Source organism: Littorina saxatilis, linkage group LG17, assembly GCF_037325665.1.
Source record: "Littorina saxatilis isolate snail1 linkage group LG17, US_GU_Lsax_2.0, whole genome shotgun sequence".
NCBI classification, from domain to species: domain Eukaryota; kingdom Metazoa; phylum Mollusca; class Gastropoda; order Littorinimorpha; family Littorinidae; genus Littorina; species Littorina saxatilis.
This window is the reverse complement of record NC_090261.1, coordinates 44955048-44976778: the sequence shown is the minus strand read 5'-3', so window position 1 is coordinate 44976778 and position 21731 is coordinate 44955048. Positions and strand designations below refer to the sequence as shown.

Sequence of the window (21731 nt, the reverse complement as noted above, 5' to 3'; positions counted from 1 at the left end):
AACTCCTTCCTCTAAAACACCTCATTGTCTCCGATGTTTGTTTATTTATCTTAAAAGAAGGGTACCATTTTACTTGCAATACAGATAATCCCAACTCGAAGATATTCCAGAAGTCGGATAATCATGCGGGATTTTCTGATAATTGGATCACGTTGTTTCTGTTGACCTGTGAATAGTTGTCATTTTCCTGGAAACGATTGTCTGTGAAGAGGAGCGCGAGGGTGTTCGCCTCATAATGTTGTACGGCTAAACAGTGTTACGGTGCTTTTCCTTTTGGTCGATGGTGGTAATGGTTCCACTGTTGAAATACAATTTAAGCACAAATTGCAGTGATCTATTTTTTAAGTTTTAAGATAGTAATTGCATATTGAAATGTTTCTTAGGCCAACAAAAAAAAAGTCTGTTTACGGTATCCCGACCGACCCTATTTATTTTCGCGCGACCCTAGACTTCTTTTTGGCATTGGGGGGGGGGGGGGGGGGGGGGGGGGGTCTGTTTTTTGGCAAAATATCTTAAAAATATGGTTTTTGGGAGAGAAAAATAAATCCCGACCTACCGACCCTATTTTTTTGTGCCTATGTTACCGTAAACAGACTATTTTTTTTTTTTTTTTTTCCCTTATCGACCGGATCGTCCGCCGGAGGAACTCTACAGTGTTTGAGGTTAATTTTGCCGTGCCACTCTCTGGCATTTACTTGTTTTGAGGAAGACACGAGTCGGTCACTTTTAAAATTTTTGTGTTTAATGTGATGGTAACAGTGTATTGAAGTGCCTATTTTTGACCAACAGATCGTGTGTCAGAGAAATTCTACAGTGTTGTGTGTTGATGTGTGTTACATGTTTAGTGTGCGCGGAATTGGACCCAGAGTAGGGGTTGGGCGTTTACTCGATACCGGGCGAATACAAGGTACTTTACAGTTTATTTTTATGAAATATATGTGTACGAAGTAAGTGCTATTGATTTGTCACAAGGTGTCTGCTTATCTTTGAGGCATTATAACTTTCAGCAACAACAAGAACAAACAGCCAGAGCACACAAGTGTTTTTACATTTAGTCAAGTTTTGACTAAATGTTTTAACATAGAGGGGGAATCGAGACGAGGGTCGTGGTGTATGTGTGTGTGTGTGTGTGTGTGTGTGTGTGTGTGTGTGTGTGTGTGTGTGTGTGTGTGTGTGTGTGTCTGTGCGTGTGTGTGTGTGTAGAGCGATTCAGACTAAACTACTGGACCGATCTTTATGAAATTTTACATGAGAGTTCCTGGGTATGAAATCCCCAGACGGTTTTTTCATTTTTTCGATAAATGTCTTTTATGACGTCATATCCGGCTTTTTGTAAAAGTTGAGGCGGCACTGTCACACCTTCATTTTTCAATCAAATTGATTGACATTTTGGCCAAGCAATCTTCGACGAAGGCCGGACTTCGGTATTGCATTTCAGCATGGAGGCTTAAAAATTAATTAATGACTTTGGTCATTAAAAATCTGAAAATTGTAATTAAAATTATTTTTTTATAAAACGATCCAAAATTACTTTTATTTTATTCTTCATCATGTTCTGATTCCAAAAACATATAAATATGTTATATTCGGATTAAAAACAAGCTCTGAAAATTAAAAATATAAAAATGATGATTAAAATTAAATTTCCGAAATCGTTTTAAAAACAATTTCATCTTATTCCTTGTCGGTTCCTGATTCCAAAAACATATAGATATGATATGTTTGGATTAAAAACACGCTCAGAAAGTTAAAACGAAGAGAGGTACAGTAAAGCGTGCTATGCAGCACAGCGCAACCGCTACCGCGCTGAACAGGCTCGTCACTTTCACTGCCTTTTGCACTAGCGGCGGACTACGGTCATTGTGAAAAAATGCAGTGCGTTCAGTTTCATTCTGTGAGTTCCACAGCTTGACTAAATGTAGTAATTTCGCCTTACGCGACTTGTTTTTCTTGAGAGAGCACGGCTGATAAGGAAATAGGAATCAGGTGTTTTTAAGTCTTTTTGGTATCTTCTTCTTCTTCTTCTTCGTACGACGGTTGTGTCAGGCTCGGAATCCGGAGGATGCCACGAACATGGACGTTCTTTCCAGGTCCTCCAGTGCTCCCCACATTTTGGTCCTCAGATCTGTTTGGTCAGGCCATGTCTATATCCGCAGTTGGTCGAGGAGGGGACATGCTTGGAGAACATGTTCTGGAGTCTGATCTCCCTCCACAGTCACATGTGGCAGACTCTGCTACACCTATCCTCCTTAGGTGTGCTTTGAGGCAGCATCTTAGTATCTTAGTTGGTATCTTAGTAACCAGGTACATCCACGCCCGCGCACGCACTACTAGAGTACACTGAGCACACTAAGCTTTGTATATGTAGGTGTGTATATAGGAGACCTGTATCTTTCATTTTTCTTCCTGGCGTTCTGTTGTACCTAACCAGTGTTGGTATGGATATCTCTCCCCGAATGTGATTCCATATTGTTGATTTTTTGTGTGTGTTTGTTTTGTTTGTGTGTGTGCCTGTCAGAACTCGATTTTGGTTATAATTTTGTTGAAGACATTCAGTTTGATAACAATGTAAATAGTGTTGATACAACGATCTTAACAATCGCAGTCTTTATTTTGGGACATGTTGAGCCCTGCAAAATGTAAGGAGATTTAAAGTACGTGCACCAGTTTTCGAGACAGTTGTACATGCACACAAAATTGCGGTCTCAGCTCCAAAAAGGTGTGCCTGGATCTTGAATGTCAAGGAAGTTACCTCCTTATGGAAGAAAACACTTGTTCTTTCGCCTTGAGCTTTATTCATGTGTTTGCACAAGACACACAGGATTTGGCGTAAACCTTCCTTTGGGCTCTAATTGGATTCCGAAGATTACATTTTACACGTTACAGAGGAAAAAGAAAAAGGAACACCGTCTAATGAAGTTTATGAGACAACGGGAAAACACACACGCACGCACTCCTGCACTCCTGCACGCACTCCTGCACTCCTGCACGCACGCACGCACGCACGTACGCACGCACGTGCAGACACCCAGACTCAGTCACGCACACACGCACACACACGCACGCACACAGACACACACACACACACGCACGCACGCACGCACGCACGCCCACACACACACACACACACACACACACACACACACGGACGAAGACATTCACACACACGCTCGCGCGCGAAATAACGGAGACGGGTTTGAAGAAGAAAGTAAGAAAAGAAACTAAGCCGAAACAAGGAAAGTTCCGAGAGAGAAATTAGATTGTCAAAAAAGACAAACAAGAGAAAAAAAACTATTTTGTTGCGAAAATTATCGCAGGGGACTGGTGAATTAGTTACGCCTCATTCAATCTTTTCTCTGTGGGTTTATAGTGCACAACATATTTAACAACATCCATGGGTGTGCACAGAACCAACTTTCACTTCATTCGCCCTCGATGCCTTGAGAATTCTCGACATTTTTGTTCATTTTAATTGTTGTTTAGAGTTACTCCCAGAGTGTTACAGATGCTGACTGAATATTGTTGTTGTTGTTGTTGATGGTTTCCCATCTGCTGCTCTTTGAAAACAGCACTTTTTTTCTTTTTTTCTGCATCTTTGTGTTGTTGTTGTTGTTGTTGTTGTTGTTGTTCTTGTTCTTGTTCTTGTTGTTGTTAATGTCGTTAAACAGTATTGCGATCACTCACTCGATTTATTTTTGGACGGTTCAATGTCTTCGGTTGACTGATGATGTACGAAAGGAAGATGCTTGATATTTGTTAATCCAAAATGAATGTGCTCCTTTTGAGAAGATAAGGGGATCCGCTCACCTATGTAACTTCAGCAGGACCGACGACGCACTGCAGATTATCCCAGATCGCTACAAGTTGCATGAAAGGAAAACAGGCCAAGTACTCGTCATAATCCCTATCGCGGCATAAATAATAGGCCGTGCGTTCAATGGAGGGTTCGATCATGTGGTTGTTTGGTTGTTCCCTGTGAAATCATTTAGCAAATGGAGACGCTTAGCTTGTTGATCGTGTGGGCATAGCTTAATGGCATGCACAAATAGTGCACTCTGTATCCTTACCTGTTTCTGACCCATATAGACGTTATAGGCATGTGAACGAGTGTTTCATTCCAAACAAAAATATGTTTTTCCAATCAGGATCAGGAGCTTGTAGCTCTCTCAGCGAGGTGAATGAATGAAAACACTTCTTTCGGGGATAACTTAAAACCAGTCAATCAAAATTCTTTTTATATTTAGTCTTCCCCAGACGTGATTGGCAACTATTTCCACAGTACATGATGCCGAACTTGTAACCTGAAACTCACAAACTTACATTCTTTTTTTCTCTTCTCTGTTCCAGACGTGATTGGCAACTATTTTTAGAGTTCATGATGCCGAACTCTGTAACCTGAAACCAACAAACTTACATTATTTTTGTCTCCTCTCTGTTCCAGACGTGACTGGCAACTATTTCAACAGCACCTCCAGGATCCTCGCCTCACCTGGGGCAGGTTGCATCTCTCGCTCCCTCCACAGCCGTCTGCAGTCCCCCGCCAACCTCATCCCCGCGTCGTCTGCTGCGGGAGGATCCCTACACGACACCGTCCCCGCCCGCCACACCACCTCCCCTACTGACGACCTCGACAAGCAGGACATTGCTCCTATAGTCAAGGTAGGCTTTTATTTGCACTGTCTGTTTGTGTGTTTCTGTTTCCGTCTGTCTGTCTGTGTCTCCCGGTGTCTTCCATTGTCCTTTTTACATTTAGTCAAGTTTTGGCTAAATGTTTTAACGGGGAATCGTATGTGGTGTATGTGTGTGTGTGTGTGTGTGTATGTAGAGCAATTCACAAAAAAACAACTGAACCGATCTTCATGAAACCTTGCATGACAGTTCCTGAGACTGATATCCCCAAACTTTTTTTTCTTTTTACATTTTTTGATACATTATTTTGATGACGTCATATCTGTTTATTTGTGTGTGACAGTTGAGGCCGCACTGTCACACCCTCATTTTTCTATTAAATTGATTAAAAGTTTAGCCAGGCAATCTTCGACGAAGCCCGGACTATGGTATTGCATTTCAGCTGGGAAGCTTGAAAATTAATTAATCAATTTTGGTCATTAAAAATCTGAACATTTTAATTAAAATTAAAATGTTAGTAATCGATCCCAAACTAACTCTGTCTTATTCTTTATTATTTCCTGATTCCTAAAACATATAGATATGCTCTATTTTGATTAATAACAAGCTCAGAAAGTTAAACACTCTTATTAAAATCAAAAGTTCAGAAATCGATTTAAAAATAATCTCATCTGATTCTTCTGTTAGTAATCGATCCCAAACTAACTCTGTCTTATTCTTTATTATTTCCTGATTGCGAAAACATATCGATATGATATGTTTTGATTAAAAACAAGCTTAGAAAGTTCTTTTTTTTTTAAAGAAGACAAAAGCGCGCTTAGTGAAGCGCTTTACTCTGCAGCGCTATACTGGTTTGTCACTTCAAACGATATGCGAGCTGCTGCAGCCCATACGCTACTGCGCTACACTGGCTTGTCACTTTCCGCACGCTAGGAAAATCGAAACTGTGTGATTATTGAACGTGTTAAAGTAGGTGTTTACGTAGGCCGTCAATTTCTTTTTCAGCTTAGCCGTGTGGGTGGTTAAATAGGGTGCTGTTCCAATAAGTGTTAAGTGAGAGAGAGAGAGAGAGAGAGAGAGAGAGAGAGAGAGAGAGAGAGAGAGAGAGAGAGAGAGAGAGAGAGAGAGAGACAGACAGACAGACAGACACAGACAGACAGACAGACAGACAGACAGACAGACAGACAGACAGACACAGACATAGAGACAGAGACAGAGAGAGAGAGACAACAAGAGACAGACTGAGAGACAGAGAAACAGACAGAGAGACAGACAGACGCAGTACTTTTGTACAGCAATTCTCTTTCTCCTTCTTCGTTCAGGGGCTGGAACTCCCACGTGCATTTGTGAATTTGCATTAGTGGGGATTTACGTGTACGACCGATTTTACCCCGCAATTCAGGCAGCCATGTGTCTATTATTGGAGTCACAATGTGTGATCATGATACTGAAACTAAAAGCTCTGTCCACCAAGGCGATAAATACGAGTAATGGACGAACTCCGGAAATAACTCTCTAGGTTTTTTATGGGTTATGAAAGAGTGAATAGTCTTACTCTTAGTGAGGCAAGCTTTCAACAGGTACTCCTTGTTCACGTGATTCAGACACAGTCCACGCGAGTGACTTGCCTATAATACCATACAGAATACAGAATAATTTATTGCCCAAGTTTGGGAATTTGTTTTGACAATTGCGGGTTTCACTCTATTCCCTCCAGCCAAGCACACCAAACATACGCAATTATAAAACAATTCAACGACATCAATTAAAATACACAAGCGCACACACACACACACACACACACACACACACACACACACACACACACACACACACACACACACACACACTCACACACACACACTCACACTCACACACACACACTCACACACACACACACACACCTACCCCTACACACACACACACACACACACGCACACACACACACACACACACACACACACACACACACACAAACACACAAACACACACACACACATACGATCACACACACACACACACACACACACACACACACACACACACACACAAACACACACACACACGCTCCCATACGATCACACATTTTCATGCGTGACATAACCACAGTTTCTGGACGTTTTGTAACGAAGACTCACGCTGTTTCATAAAAGAAGCTCGCGTGCAGTGAAGAACATTTTGTTTCATCTCACAGCTCTCTTTGCGTGACATGTGCCGCCACGAGAGTCGGTATTCCGTGATATTTCCGTCTGACCGTATTACCCCTTTGTATAGAATCTTCCGATTGTACCCCAATCGAACTTCGTGTCCTATGTAACCGCTGATGTTTCCACAAAAATGCTGCTCGCCTTATCATCCTTTTGGACTGAGCCTGACTTTTAACACCAAAGATATTTGTTTGGGTGTGGTAATGATTTTTTGGACCATCTTTTTGCGTGTTTATGACGTGTTTCTATTTGCCATCACCCCGTTTTGAGATTGTCTAACAAATTCTTGTTGACCACAACCCGTGCTTTTCAGAATGTCTTTCTAATAGTCCATTTTTGACCACCCCCCCCCCCCCCTTCCACCACCCCCGTTCTTTTGAGGTTGTCTGATGAATCCTTTTTTGATACTATTAAATAGTATTTTTTGTACTTTCGAGTATTTGTGAAAAACCCTGTATTGACACTACCACAACTTTTAAGATTGTCTGATGAATCCTTTTTGATACTATTTGTACTTTCGAGTATTTGTGAAAAAGCCTGTATTGACACTACCACAACTTTTAAGGTTGTCTGATGAATCCTTTTTTGATACTATTAAATAGTATTTTTTGTACTTTCGAGTATTTGTGAAAAACCCTGTATTGACACTACCACAACTTTTAAGATTTTGCTTTAGTCGCAGAAGCCCTTGCAGTAAGTATACCAACGTTTTGTGACTTTTAGGCGTGGGCGACAACATTAACTCAGGGAAAGTCCAAGTGGAGTGATCCTCTTATTCCACGTAAAGGTTTGGCAGAAAGTCTGGTGATTTACAAGGTGACATTTAGGGGCCTACTGGAAGTAAAGTATGCTTAATATGCTTCATTCATCAGTCTTAGCTACAATGGAATTGTGAGCGCTGCCAGCTCCTTATTGGATTTTGCTATATATATATAAGGCTTTAGGGATTTCCTGCTGCGGCATTATATTCTTGGCTGAGTATATTCATGATAAGTTCATATTTGATCTTTTTCTTCTTCTTCTTCTTCGTTCATGGGCTGAAACTCCTACATTCACTCATGGGTTTTTTGTGGTTTTTTTACGTGTATGACCATTTTTACCCTGCAGTTCAGGCAGCCATACGCCGCTTTCTGGGGAAATATATTTGACCTGACTGATTCGTCTGAGATCCGGTGTTTGCTACAAGGTTCTCCACAAAGAGTCTTTGATGAGTGCGAATCTTCCTGGAAAATAATTACATGTCTAATTAGCTCTTGTGGCAGTTCCGTCTACATTTGTTATCAGTGACAATGTCCATGATTCTTTCGTCCGAGATTGTTTTTGAGTGTGAGTAGCATTTCGTTGCGTATGAGTGAATTAGTGTTTGTTTGTTCTTTTCATCGAGTCACGCTCTTCTGAAGCTTTTGTAGGAAGGTTGCGAAGATGATTTTTTTCTACCCATTTGTCGAAATGGCCATGTGAGTTTCGACAGTTATCAGAAATAACAGGCACTTTTCCCCCCACCCTGAAAAAAACACCACCAAACAAACATTGACAATTTTGCCGAAAATACGGTAACGTTTTCAGCGGTTTGAAATAGGTTTCGGTGTTTCGCCGACTGTCGATCCCGCGCAACATTCCTGTTTTAAGTGCATTTTACACCACCCAGCTGCGTTGCTTCATCACTGAACATTTGTCAACGTGATTTGCCTCACTCAGCGCTGTGTGGTCGACGGCATTTTGGGGGCGTTCACCCCTTGTCCTTGTTCTCCACCCCCTTCACCTCCACCCAGCAAATTATCTCCCCTCCCCCGCCTCCTCTCTGTCATCCAGCAACCCAGTTTCATTTCCTTAGTTCGATAATTTTGGCCCTAAAGGCACGAGATTGAGGAGAGATTAAAACCGGAGGTGATGTTTTTTTTAACGTGTTTGAGAAAGCACGACCCGGAAGATACCGAACACAACACGGAAGTGACTTTGTCCCTGGTGTTCCTTTCAGGACAGTGTTATTTGGCTGAGATTCTCATAACTTACTTTGTTAATCATTTTTATATCCTCAGACTTTGATTTTGTAATCGAGGGTTTGGCTTGGAGCATGACAGTTTCGAGACGGACAGAAACAGAGGAAGGAAGAAAGTTAAAAACAACAACAACAAAAGAGACAAACGAACAAACAAACAAACAAACAAACAAACAAAAACACAAAGACAATCTCACGTACTGGCGAAAAAAAACCAGAAACATTTACAGGCAGGTTAGACATGTCGAAGGCAATTTTCCGTTTTAATGTATTCATTTTAATGGACAATAAAGTGTTGTTATTGTTATTGTTGTTATCAACAATGTACAGACAGCAAACACAAACACTTGGATTTATTCTAAAGCAGTACCGCTTTGTCCGTATTGTCCATGGACCTCATAGTCTGTCTTCTACTCACGCTAACTAAGATGGAGTTCAAGGCCGCATGCTTCAGTTTGCAAGGAGGAGGCTTGAAAATAATTGATTCACTGCTAGACAGCGTGTGCCTTTTTCTTTGATGTCAGTGAAAAGTTATTTTTTAAAGATTGTAGCTCAGATCAGAGTGCATTGTGATCAGAAATTGGACGTAATACACATTTATTGATTTTGCTTTGAAGTAGGTTTTGGCTTGTTAATGGGTTGTTGCTGCTTGTGATGGACAGCTAGGGATTTGAACTTCAAGGAGCTATCCAGCAGAATTGATGTACAACGCCACACCATAATCCTTGGGAGGCACTCAGTTTCCTGTGCAGAATGGACTTGTTGTTGTTGTTGAATTGATTTTGTAATGACACCAGTGTCAATATGCTTCATCAATACAGCAAAGTATTGCCACTCTGCACGGGAAGCAGCCAGGCTGTTGAGTGTTGGTATGTGTTCAAGTGAAAAGATGTTCATACAGTTACACCACGTAAACACCTGAACAGAAAAACACGATCGCTGAAACGGAAAGGACGTCGTCTTTAAAGTGTGAGTTTAGATAGAGCGGACAGCGTCAGATAAACTCTATTTAAACGAGACAGATTAGCCGCGGGTGGAGGAGGAGGATGTTAGATACTTGAGGTAGGCCTAAAGGGATCAGTGTTGGCAGGTAGGGAAGAGAGGGTAGTAAAGCAGGATATCAACACTTAGGCCCGTAATTAGAAAGAGAGGGGAGAGGAGGACTTGTGAAAGTCAAGGAGAATAGCCCAGCCGCAATGTCCATGTTGCCGGGGGGCTTGCACGTGTGATGCATCAGCGGGGGTCTATAAGAACGGGAGAGCAACACATTGTGGTCAGTCCTTACCAGCGCGGCGCAGCGGGCATATGCCAACTATTTCTTACTGCAAAATGGACTTCGAATTTGGAGCGTGGGCAACAGATCTGCCTTTAACGGTGGTTAAAGTTCTCCAGGATGAGGAGTTGAACACCCTCAATGTGCTGAGAAATGCGACTGCCCAGGATTTGGAGGGCCTGGGTCTCAAGCGTGGCCACTACGTAGCGCTGAGAGTAGCAGTGGCGGCCCTGCAAAAGCGAAGCGGGGGAGGGCCACTATCCCAGCGGGTGACTGAGGAAAAAAGCGTGGAACCACTCCAGGGACTGTTAGGCGGCTTGTCACTGCAGCCAACAGGTGAGACCTCCTATCTCTCCATTCTGGATTTTGTGCCGGGGTCGATGGCGGCCGAGGAAGAGGTGACACTCGGGGGAGGTGTCATCCTAAAACTCAACCAGAGACCAAAACTTGACAAAGTCTCCCCCTGCCACTGGATTGTGGCAAACGCACGTATCATGGCGAAGTTGAGTGCTGAGAAGCCCGGGTTTGACTCGACCGCCTACCTCCGGTACACAGAGATGATAGGCGAGCTGGGGGCCAGATACTTGTGGCAGTCGGTGCTTCTGTACGACGACGAGTACAGAAGGCGCCAGTCGTCCAGCGGATTCAAGTGGGGAACCCCCAACCCCCACCTGTCCACGGTGATCCTGCGGGACCGGCTCCAGCATGGCGTCCAAGACAACAAGGGCGGCAAGGCTACGACGGCCAGCGGCGGTTCCCGGCGACCAGCGGGACCCAACGGGAAGGAAGTGTGCTTATTGTATACCAACAAAGGCGACTGTCCCTATGGGTCCCGCTGCAGATTCCTCCACGTCTGCGACACCTGCGGCATGGGCCACCCCGGCAAGGACCACAAAGTGACAGCTACCACCTCCCCAGCCTAGGACACAGCGCAACGAATTGCCGACAAAACGGTAGGCCCCACCTTCAACAGCCCGTTCCCTCAGCTAGATTCCAATAAGTGCGAATTTCTCGGAAATAGTGATTCCATTAATGCTAAATCTCAAATGAACTGTTTGGTACTATAGTGGACCCCCCCCTCCCTTTTTAAGACCCCCGCCCCCCCCTCCATTTAAGACTACCGCCCTTTTAAGACCCTGTTTTCTCAGACTGTCTATTCATAACCTCTGTAAATATACCCCCATTTTAAGACTCCCTCCTTTTTAAGACATGATTTTCTCTGATTTGTGGAGGTCTTAAAAAGGGGGGGGGGGGGTGAGTTCCACTGTATTACAGCTATTGCACTCTCTGCGGCTAGGATACGTAAACCACTAAGGAAACCAATGGAACAACGGAGATATGGATAAAGTTTTGAAAGTATTGTTGTACGCTGATGATGTTACATTGTTTTTGCAAGATGAACATGACATGTTCCAAGCCCTGGCTTTGATTGATACATTTTCGGAAATATCAGGTTTGAACATAAATCACCAAAAATCCAAGCTAATGTGGTTTGGGTCACGGAAGAACTGTAGGAATGAGTGTTGCGGTTTTGCATGTACAGACAAAATGAAAATTCTGGGTGTATATTTCTGTAATTACATGCGTGCGTCAAAAGTGAGAGAGAATTGGGAAGAGAGAGTGAATGTTGCGAAAAGGCTCATCTGCGTGTGGGAGAAAAGGAATTTAAGCATTATTGGTAAAGTCTGTGTATTTAAAACGTTTATTCTGCCACATTTTGTCTATATAATGCAGGCGCTGATTGTACCAGACGACGTTCTAACTGAAATTAATAGGTTAATGTTTCGCTTCGTGTGGCGCAAAAAAGACTGCAACAGGAAGGCATTTGAAAAGGTGAAAAGAACTGTTTTATGTAACGAAGTTAAGCAAGATGGATTGAATATGATTGATTTGCGACAGATGCAGTGTTCCTTTTTGTTAAGCTGGGTTGTGAACCTAACTCTGTCTAATGAAGACCAGAAATGGTCATGGCTCCCAAAAGCACTGTTTTTCCGTTTTGGGAGTCGCTTTGAATGTTTTTTTGCGAACATTAATAGCAAACCATTTAAAGGATTGGACAGTATTAAATCGGAATTTTGGTCCGCTGTGTTGAAGGCATGGCTTGATAATAATCAAGTCGATAATGGTAATTCTGTATCGGGTTTGTTGTGGAACAACAAAGATATAATTTGTCAAGGTAACCCACTCTTTTTTGCGGATTGGATTAAAAGTGGTATAATGTATGTGAGCGATGTGTGTGAGAATGGACGTTTTGCTACCTATGAAGAAGTGTGTGAAAGAACTGGCTACACTGCAAATAGATTGCTTGAGTACAATGTTGTTCGTACAGCTGTACATCTCCTTTTAAGAAATGTAGCTATAGACGATGTAAATTGTTCAGTCTGTGACATTCCGACCTTTTGTGGAAAAAAAGTGAGATCAGCAAAAGAAATTCGAAAGATTCTCGTAGGAAAAAAATACAGCCCACCCTGTTCAGAAGGATTTTGGAGAAGAAAGTTAGGATTTGAAATCGACGAAAAGAATTGGAACTTAGCAGCCACTGTCACTAGTGAAGTTCGATTACGTGTACTGCATTGGAAAATATTGCAAAACATTTATCCAACTAATATTTTATTGTGTAAGATGAAAGTGAAGGCTGATAAAAACTGTACATATTGTGAGGATGAACTTGATGTATTGGAACATTTTTTCTTTGAATGCCCAACCGTGCTCAGGTTTTGGAAATATATTGAAATGTACATTTTAGTAAACATTGGCGAAAGAATTAGGTTGAATGTTACAGATGTGCTTTTTGGTATTAAAAGTAACAGCAAAAATATGAAGAAGATTAATCATATTATTTTAATCGCAAAGATGTGCGTAAGCATTTTTAAAAAAAACGATTCACGATTAACACTGGAAATTATTTTTGGAAATCATGTTGTTTTGAGATTTCGTTAGTCTGACGTTTTATTAATTAGAAACAAATTGTTTATTGTCTCTGATTTAAGGTAAAGCATGTAAATGAGAAATTATGTGTACAAACAGAAAACACACAGTTACCATGTTTGTTATCACGTGTTTATTGATTGATTAAAATTTTGGGAAAAAAAAACAAGAAAAAAAAACAACAACAATGAAATCCTGCAATGTAAGATATTGATATGGTAATGTGTCTGTACGTCTGGATTTAAGTGCTGTGCATAATGCATTGTATTCAAACTGTCTGGATGGTTTATAACCCACTTTTTGACATAAATCTTCAAAAGAAATAATACCATTTTCATTCATAACATCCTTTACAAATGAAATACTATGTTTAATAAAATCTTTAAAAAAAAAAATTAAAAAAAAATAAAAAACTACCGCCCTTTTAAGACCCTGTTTTCTCAGACTGTCTATTCATAACCTCTGTAAATATACCCCCATTTTAAGACTCCCTCCTTTTTAAGACATGATTTTCTCTGATTTGTGGAGGTCTTAAAAGGGGGGGGGGGGGTGAGTTCCACTGTATTACAGCTATTGCACTCTCTGCGGCTAGGATACGTAAACCACTAAGGAAACCAATGGTCTGTTTTGAGTCCAAAGATGCTTTTATTCCGTCTTAACAGTTTTGTGGTGTTGAACATGATCGCTTTCACGTGAAGGAAATGACATGTACCACTGACACTAACCTTTTTGGTGCCTGTACAGCCTATGCAGTCTTGAGTCGAGCGTTTGAAATTGCCTGAGCCTGAAGGCGGGTGTAACTTACACCTCTTGGTCTTAGAGATGAGGACGACAGTTGGTCAGATGGCCAAAATAGCGCGCTGCATTTTCCAGCATAGAACTACGGCGCGTCTGCCGCGACGGTGCCTGAGCTAAACATTGGCGGGCACTGCTCACAGCCCGGACGGCACAGTAAACATTTCACGTCCCTTCACCTCTCTCGCCACCATCCGCCCTACCCTTGGTCTCATGCCTGTATGTACTCTCCAAGAGTTGGACACGTGAACCATTTTGGTAACAAAATACTGATTTGTGCCAAGGTGTCAGCACAGAATCTGGTGTTAAGTGGAATAGGGGCTACGAGTGTTGGTGGGGGGAGTGGAGGGTAGGAGAGAGATAGCTTACGCAGTTGCGTGGATAGGTTTGAGATAACGCCCCAGGACGGCTTGAAATTACGGCCGAATGGTCTCGTTAGTGTCATGGGGTGAACAATTTTAACCTATATTTGTTCCGCTTTATTTTCGATTCTTGGGTTTATATTGACGGGTTCAGAGTGTTTATTGGTTTCACTGACGCGCTCTTTTGCCTTCGTGATGTATCTGTTTGCTTGTGTTAACAGAAATTATTTTAAGGATGGATGCAACAGGCACAAAGACACGCACGCACCCGCACAGACACACACAACACTCACTCACTCATACAGACACAAAACACACACACACACACACACACACACACACACACACACACACACACACACACACACACACAAACACACAAACACACAAACACACGCACACACACACACACACACACACAAACACACACACACGCACACACACACACACACACACACACACACACACAGAAGTCATAATAATGAAGAGTAGAGGTACCCCGCACTTACTAACAAAATAAAGTGTTGCCGATCTAGCTGCGGGCTGGCAGGTGTCGGACTGGGGGACTATTACAGGTAAAACTACCCACTTTCTGCCATGCAACAGGTGCATTTCGAGCTCCCTCCCGGCAGGAGGGCACTGTATATTTCCCCGGCAAAGTAGCTGCATGCACTCGCTGGCGAACTGAGGGAAAATATTTTGGCTGAAATCACAACTACCTTACGAGCGGTAATACTGATTGTGATGACGTCAATGCGTTGGTGGAAATAGCACCACACTAAGCCGCTGCTGCGAGGTGGTTGATAAAAATATCTATCACCTAGACTGCCCCGAAACATCCCCCCCCCCCCCCCATCCTATACCACCCTTCTTCTCGCTTCCTCTATTTCTTTCGCCTCCTGTGCTTGTCTGCTTCCCTCTGCGAAGTTGTGAGTTCCTCTTTGGCCATACCAAAACAGCGTATATACATGAAACATAACATTCTTCAATACTTGTAACAGAAAGGTTGAATGATGGCCGAAAATCAGAATTCACATTTGTCTTAAATGCTTACGTGCACTGAATGTCTGAAACAGAGCGAAAACTGAAACAGGTTTACAAAAAGGAGTACCACGTATGACTTTTACACACACAAAAAACAATCAGGGCGACCCGTGCATGAAGACGTTGACACGGTTGACTGTATTTGATACGACTAATCTTCAGACCTGGGAACCCATACGATTTTGCCGTATTTTGTACGCATGATTGTCCAGAATACGATCAGTACGGTCTGTGGAAAAAAATACGACGAGAAAAATTCCCAGACTACTTTTCTTCACAAGCGCATCCCGAAGCCGATCCAGTATTTTGACACATGATTACAGGTGTTGTTAGTAAACATTGAAAGAAGCATGTGTTTTAAATGTTTTGGTTAACTTAATGAACGGTGCGACGAACGCGTGTCAGAGAAGCATGTTTGAATCAGGGATGTTCAAATGCTGTGTGGAGTACGCACGCTCATTTTTCTGAAACTACAGCAAGTTTGTTTGAGAATACTCCAAGTGCAAAACAGGAGTTCCCAGGTGTGAATCTTACTCTGGAAAGAAAGATATCAGCAAGCAGGCTTGTGATTTGTAGTGTGTGTACAAGTGGAAGGGATCGTCGTGCATGTAAAACCCTGGCCGGGTCTGTGATGGCTCACGCGATGCCTTGCACGCGAAGAAAGGAATCTTCATCTAGCTGATCCATTAAATTTGTTTGTTTGTTTGTTTGCTTAACGCCCAGCCGACCACGAAGGGCCATATCAGGGCGGTGCTGCTTTGTCATTGTTACACGGCACTTGAGATTGCCACAAGTTCTCAAACGTCGTATAGTTGTGTTCTTTTATTCTACGTCGCCCGTCTTCGCAGCAACAGAAAACAACTCGTCAAATTGAGTTCGAGGATTTATTCAGCATTCAATACATACAACTGCACAACTAGCAGAACTCAAATAGAAACTTTTTTAACATTCAAATCGCGCTGGCATATATAGTAAATACTCAATCTCGAGAATATTCCAGACCGAACACGATACAACTACATTATACGAGCCGTGCATGGACTAAACTAGCGACATTCTCTCTGACGTACATCAAAAGCGCCGACACACTTAATCCGAACGAACGCCACGAACTCACGACTAAAACAGCATGGTAAACAACTTGTTTTGACAGGACTAGAAAGTTCACCTGCATTCTCGTCCAAGCATAAACATTGTGTTTACAAAATATAATATCGGTACTTTCCCACAAAGTACAAATAAGTCAACTACATGCAACACACAAAACTGAACCAAAGCTCAGCAACGGCAGCGTTTCCTAACAGTCATATAACGTGCGCCACACACAAGACAGAAGTCGCAGCACAGGCTTCATGTCTCACCCAGTCACATTATTCTGACACCGGACCAACCAGTCCCAGCACTAACCCAATAATGCCAGACGCCAGGCGGAGCAGCCACTAGATTGCCAATTTTTTAAAGTCTTAGGTATGACCCGGCCGGGGTTCGAACCCACGACCTCCCGATCACGGGGCGGACGCCTTACCACTAGGCCAACCGTGCCGGTTTGAGCCATTAAATGCAAAAACATGAGTGATTCCTGCAAAGAAAGTATAATACAAAGACGGACATTTTTGTTTGGTTAGTCTGCGAAGTATTTTTGCACGCAGCTGACATGTTGACGGTCCGAATTCAAAGGAAAATGAACGTGTTGGCTCGTCTTTCTTTTGTGTTTATGTTATCGGGGAGTTGTTTGAAACAAGGTGTATCATTTTATTGATTTTGTTTTATTTTATTTCTGACAGGGATTTTTTATCTGTTGTGATTTTTGTTTTTTTACGGTTGGGGTTTCGTGCTGTGTTTTTTTTTTGTTTTGTTCATTTGTGGCGTCGAAATTGTATGTATTTGATGCAATATGTAAGAGGACACGTAATTATGAACATATTCTGTTAAAATTGACGTTTTTGGTTTTAATCGCAATCGCGTGTCTATGTCGGTCAGTTTATCTGCCAGCTTTTATATTTGTATATGTCTGTCAAGTCAGTCAGTCAGTCAGTCAGTCAGTCAGTCAGTCAGTCAGTCTGTCTGTCTGTCTGTCTGTCTGTCTTGTCTGTCTCAGTCAGTCTGTCTGTCTGTCTGTCTGTCTGTCTTGTCTGTCTGTCTGTCTTGTCTTGTCTGTCTGTCTTGTCTGTCTGTCCTGTCTTGTCTGTCTTTTCTTGTCTGTCTTGTCTGTCTTTCTGTCTGTCTGTGTTTTTAACAGTGTCCATGAAAGTGTTTTCAATACATACATCTTGTTGTTCTTCAGTTCACAGCTGAAATAAAAGAAAAAAAGAAAGAACGACCAAAAAGAAGGTATTAAACGAATATACCCTAAACTTCCCGCCTTGAGATTGGAAGAATGAAAACAAAAAATCGAACGAAAAAAAGATTAGAATAACACACCCCCCCCTCCCAACAACCTTGAGCAGCTTTTAAAAAAGAAAACAGGAAATCGAACAGTGCGATTAAGAAAACCTGAGTTTTGTCACGTAAGATTGAGGGTCTTCTCAGACAGACGGAATTCGATATTGCTAATGAAGGAGTAAGGAGAAAACAGAGTTTAGAGGGGCAACACTAACACGAGTATCAGGTCGTATTTGCGCTCCAAGTTCGAAAGGTTCACACTGTCAATTATCAAGGTATAAGATTCACCTTCGCTGTGAAAACGTTGGAAACTTAACAAAAAGAAGAATATAAACACGGGAAGTCCTTATTCGTGCAAGTATTAGTGTACCAAAACGGTCATCGACGACAGCCCTCTCGGCATGTCTCTCAGTGCAGTTTGTCTGTCTGTCTGTCTGTCTGTCTGTCTCTTTCTCTCTCTCTCTCTCTCTCTCTCTCTCACACACACACACACACTCACACACAGACACACAGACTCACAGACAGACAGATACTCTCCCACCCTCTTTCTCTCTCACCCACATACGCACTCTTGTTTTCTATCGATCACTTTTTTAGCTTGATATATAGCAAGAATATATTGTCAAATCAACTCATCTTGTAAAACAAACAATATAAAAAAACATCGAGGAAAGGCAGATGATAATAAGGGATATGACTGTAGGAGATCATGTTGTGCCCGTCTGTCTGTCTCTCTATATCTCTGTCTATATCTCTATCTGTCTGTCTGTCTGTCTGTCTTTCTGTCTTTCTGTCTGTCTGTCTCTCTCTCTCTCTCTCTCTCTCTCTCTCTCTCTCTCTCTCTCTCTCTCTCTCTCTCTCTCTCTCTCTTTCTCCCTTGCTCGATTAGAATAACAATTATTAAATGTCATGGTCGACGGACATTCCAAACGTACGTGCCAACGACGATTAAATGCTGTGTTGACCTTTTGCTATTTTTAATATAATGAGGTTTTTTCAACTGCCAACTTTTACAATAGCTGCCCTTTTTAGATTGATATTTTTCATTAGACTAAAGGAACCTTACAGTGCAAAATCCATTGCACTTTTCCGGTGAGAACCCCAACTGTTGTTGTACAATGTTTGTTTTTAAATTCTTCTTCTGTGGACTTTTTTGGTTCGTCCAGCCGTTCGTTCGTTCGTTCGTTCGTTTGTTCGTTCGTTCGTTCGTTCATTCGTTCGTTCTCTCTTCCTTTTCCTCCTTCCTCTCCACCCACCTTCCTTCTTCTCCTTATTTTCCCCCTGCTTCTTCTCAAGAATGTATACTTTATTGACCATAATTCAGGAAATTACAGTGACAATTACTTCAAAATTACCCCAGGTTATTTTTCTTTTTCGTCGTTTTCTGATACATTCTAGAAAGAACATTTGTTGGATAACTGCAGAGAGCTTAACAGTGTCAACAATAACCACAGATGTAACCGAGTGCCGTAACACTACGATCACCTCGGGAGGCGAAGTGCAATCAAACAGGATTGAAAATGTTAGGGCCAATTTCTTAGCCCTATAAAAACTGTTATGCAAACCCGAAGGTTTCCATGAACATACAGACAATCGGAAACCACCAGACCCCATCACAAACAGAATTCCACAATCCACCGGTGTTGACTTAAAGGCCAACAACTCGGGTGCAGAGTCTGCTGTGAAAGGAGCGGTAGCCTTCCCTGTCACAATCGCCCCCGTTTGAATGAACTTCGTCCCGAAGTTCCGAACCGGGGGACCACTGTCCATCCCAAGTTCGCAGAATGGGAACAGCACGAAAATGTTCAGTGGTCATATTATGCCATTACCTGAACATATCATGCCGAGTCCCATCCCTGCTCGCAAGCGCCAGATGTAACCGAGTGCCGTAACACTACGATCACCTCGAGAGGCGAAGTGCAATCAAACAGGATTGAAAATGTTAGGGCAAATTTTTTAGCCCTATAAAAACTGTTATGCAAACCCGAAGGTTTCCATGAACATACAGACAATCGGAAACCACCAGAATTCCACAATCCACCGGTATTGACTTAAAGGCCAACAACTCGGGTGCAGAGTCTGCTGCCAAAGGAGCGGTAGCCTCCCCTGTCAAACAGAGAACATGCAAACTTATCAGCCCTTTTGAGTCCATCGTCGAGTTTCAAAGTGCCGATTCCTATTCCACTGTGACGTGCAGTTTTTCCTTCCTTTTAACAAGAACACAGCGATCTCTTGGCGACACTGAATCCCCTATTAAGGAAATGTAAATAAAACATGGATCCGAACTTGTAACATTGACTTGAAAAGATCAAATGGGAAGGGAAAAATCCATACAAACATGTCGTCTGTTTGGCTGCAGACTTTTAATGGACTTTTTACTTTTTAACTGGAATGAGGAAAGATCTTTTTAATACCCCCTTTCTCCCTTCTTTGGCTTCTGGGCCTTCTTCTTTCTTTTCTCTTTCTTTACATCCATGTTATTATTTTTTTCTGCTTGCGTGCGCGTGTGTGTGTGTGTGTGTGTGTGTGTGTGTGTGTGTGTGTGTGTGTGTGTGTGTGTGTGTCTCTCTCTCTTTCTTTTCATTCTCTTTAAACTTTGTGGCTTTCTGTCTGTCTGTCTGTCTGTCTGTTTGTCTGTCTGTCTGTCTGGCTGTCTGGCTGTCTGCCTCTAACTGCTTGCCTGTCTGTCTGTCACTCTGAACGACATTCAGGCACACCGACAGATCGACAGACAGATCATCCACTGACTCAGCTCTCTCTCTCTCTCTCTCTCTCTCTCTCTCTCTCTCTCTCTCTCTCTCTCTCTCTCTCTCTCTCTCCCTCTCTTTTCTAACACACCCATCCACACACCCCCCCCCCACACACACACTCACACACACAGATACACCCACACACACAAACACACACACGCACACACACACACACACACACACTCACACACACACATACCTAAAACTACACACTCCACTGCCTTCAAATCTCTCTCTCTCTCTCTCTCTCTCTCTCTCTCTCTCTCTCTCTCTCTCTCTCTACTATACTCTACTCTACTCTACTCTACTCTACTCTACTCTACTCTACTCTACTCTACTCTACTCTACTCTACTCTTCACCAGCCCTCCCCACCCCGCCCCAACTCCGTCTTCTCCCTACCTCTATTTTAGCTAATGATATTGACCAGGCTGAGCACACCTTGGAGCCAAAGGTAAAACCTCAGCACGCGACGTAGACTTCCTTGCCGTCGTCCCGCTAATATGTAGACATAAGCCGCCTCAGCAAATCCCTTCTTTGATGAGACTGGTCTCATACTTTTTGCATTATCGCCTTTCTTTGATATGTACGAAAAACGGTCATATTCGCAGTTACCATGGAGTTGATGATTCTTAAAAATAATAATCGCCAAGAAGGATAAAATGATAATGGTGTTAGTGGTTGTGATGATGATGATGATGATGATGATGATGATGATGATGATGATGATGATGGTGTTGTTGGTGATGGTGATGATGATGATGATGATGGTGTTGTTGGTGATGATGATGATGATGATGATGATGATGATGATGATGATGATGATGATGATGATGATGATGATGATGATGATGATGATACAAACTTGTGCACAAGCTCACAACGACATAGTAGAGTTTACTCCAACATTGTTTTTTTTAAATATTTCAAACCGTTAACAAAGGGCATGTTGTTTACTGTTAGATTATTTATTATCAGATAATGACACGCTTGCCCCCCGCCCCCCCCCACCCCCCAGTAATTTGACGGCTAAGTACCTATCACAAATACACCTTTCCAATCCCAATCTATAATCAGTATACGGCAAATGTCCTTGTCAGACGCGCTTTGTGTTTGGCTCAAACAAAGAAGCAATCTATAACCAGTCAGCGTTATGCAAAAAATGTGAAATGAGCGTCATTATCTAAACGAAAAGATGACGACAGCGATAAAGACCACACAGCAAACTCCACTGTCGATCCAGGACATGCGTTTTTATCGGGGGCTGTGTTTAAGTTAGCCTACACAAATCAGCTGAAGGGAAAATTATTGTCTTTTCCTGTTGTGCGTTCTGTGAGGTAGGCCGTGATTTTGTCTGTTTGTCT

At 42.4% G+C, this 21731-nt stretch overlaps 1 protein-coding gene across 1 annotated transcript in view; it reads left to right on the top strand.

The window, feature by feature from the left end:
- The window catches only part of LOC138953195 (uncharacterized), a gene marked incomplete in the record, with an annotated part of 247254 nt that overhangs the window by 192140 nt on the left and 33383 nt on the right, over window positions 1-21731 (top strand). The window contains 1 exon segment of the mRNA XM_070324991.1: window positions 4442-4659. Coding sequence (XP_070181092.1) covers window positions 4442-4659 — 218 coding nt within the window.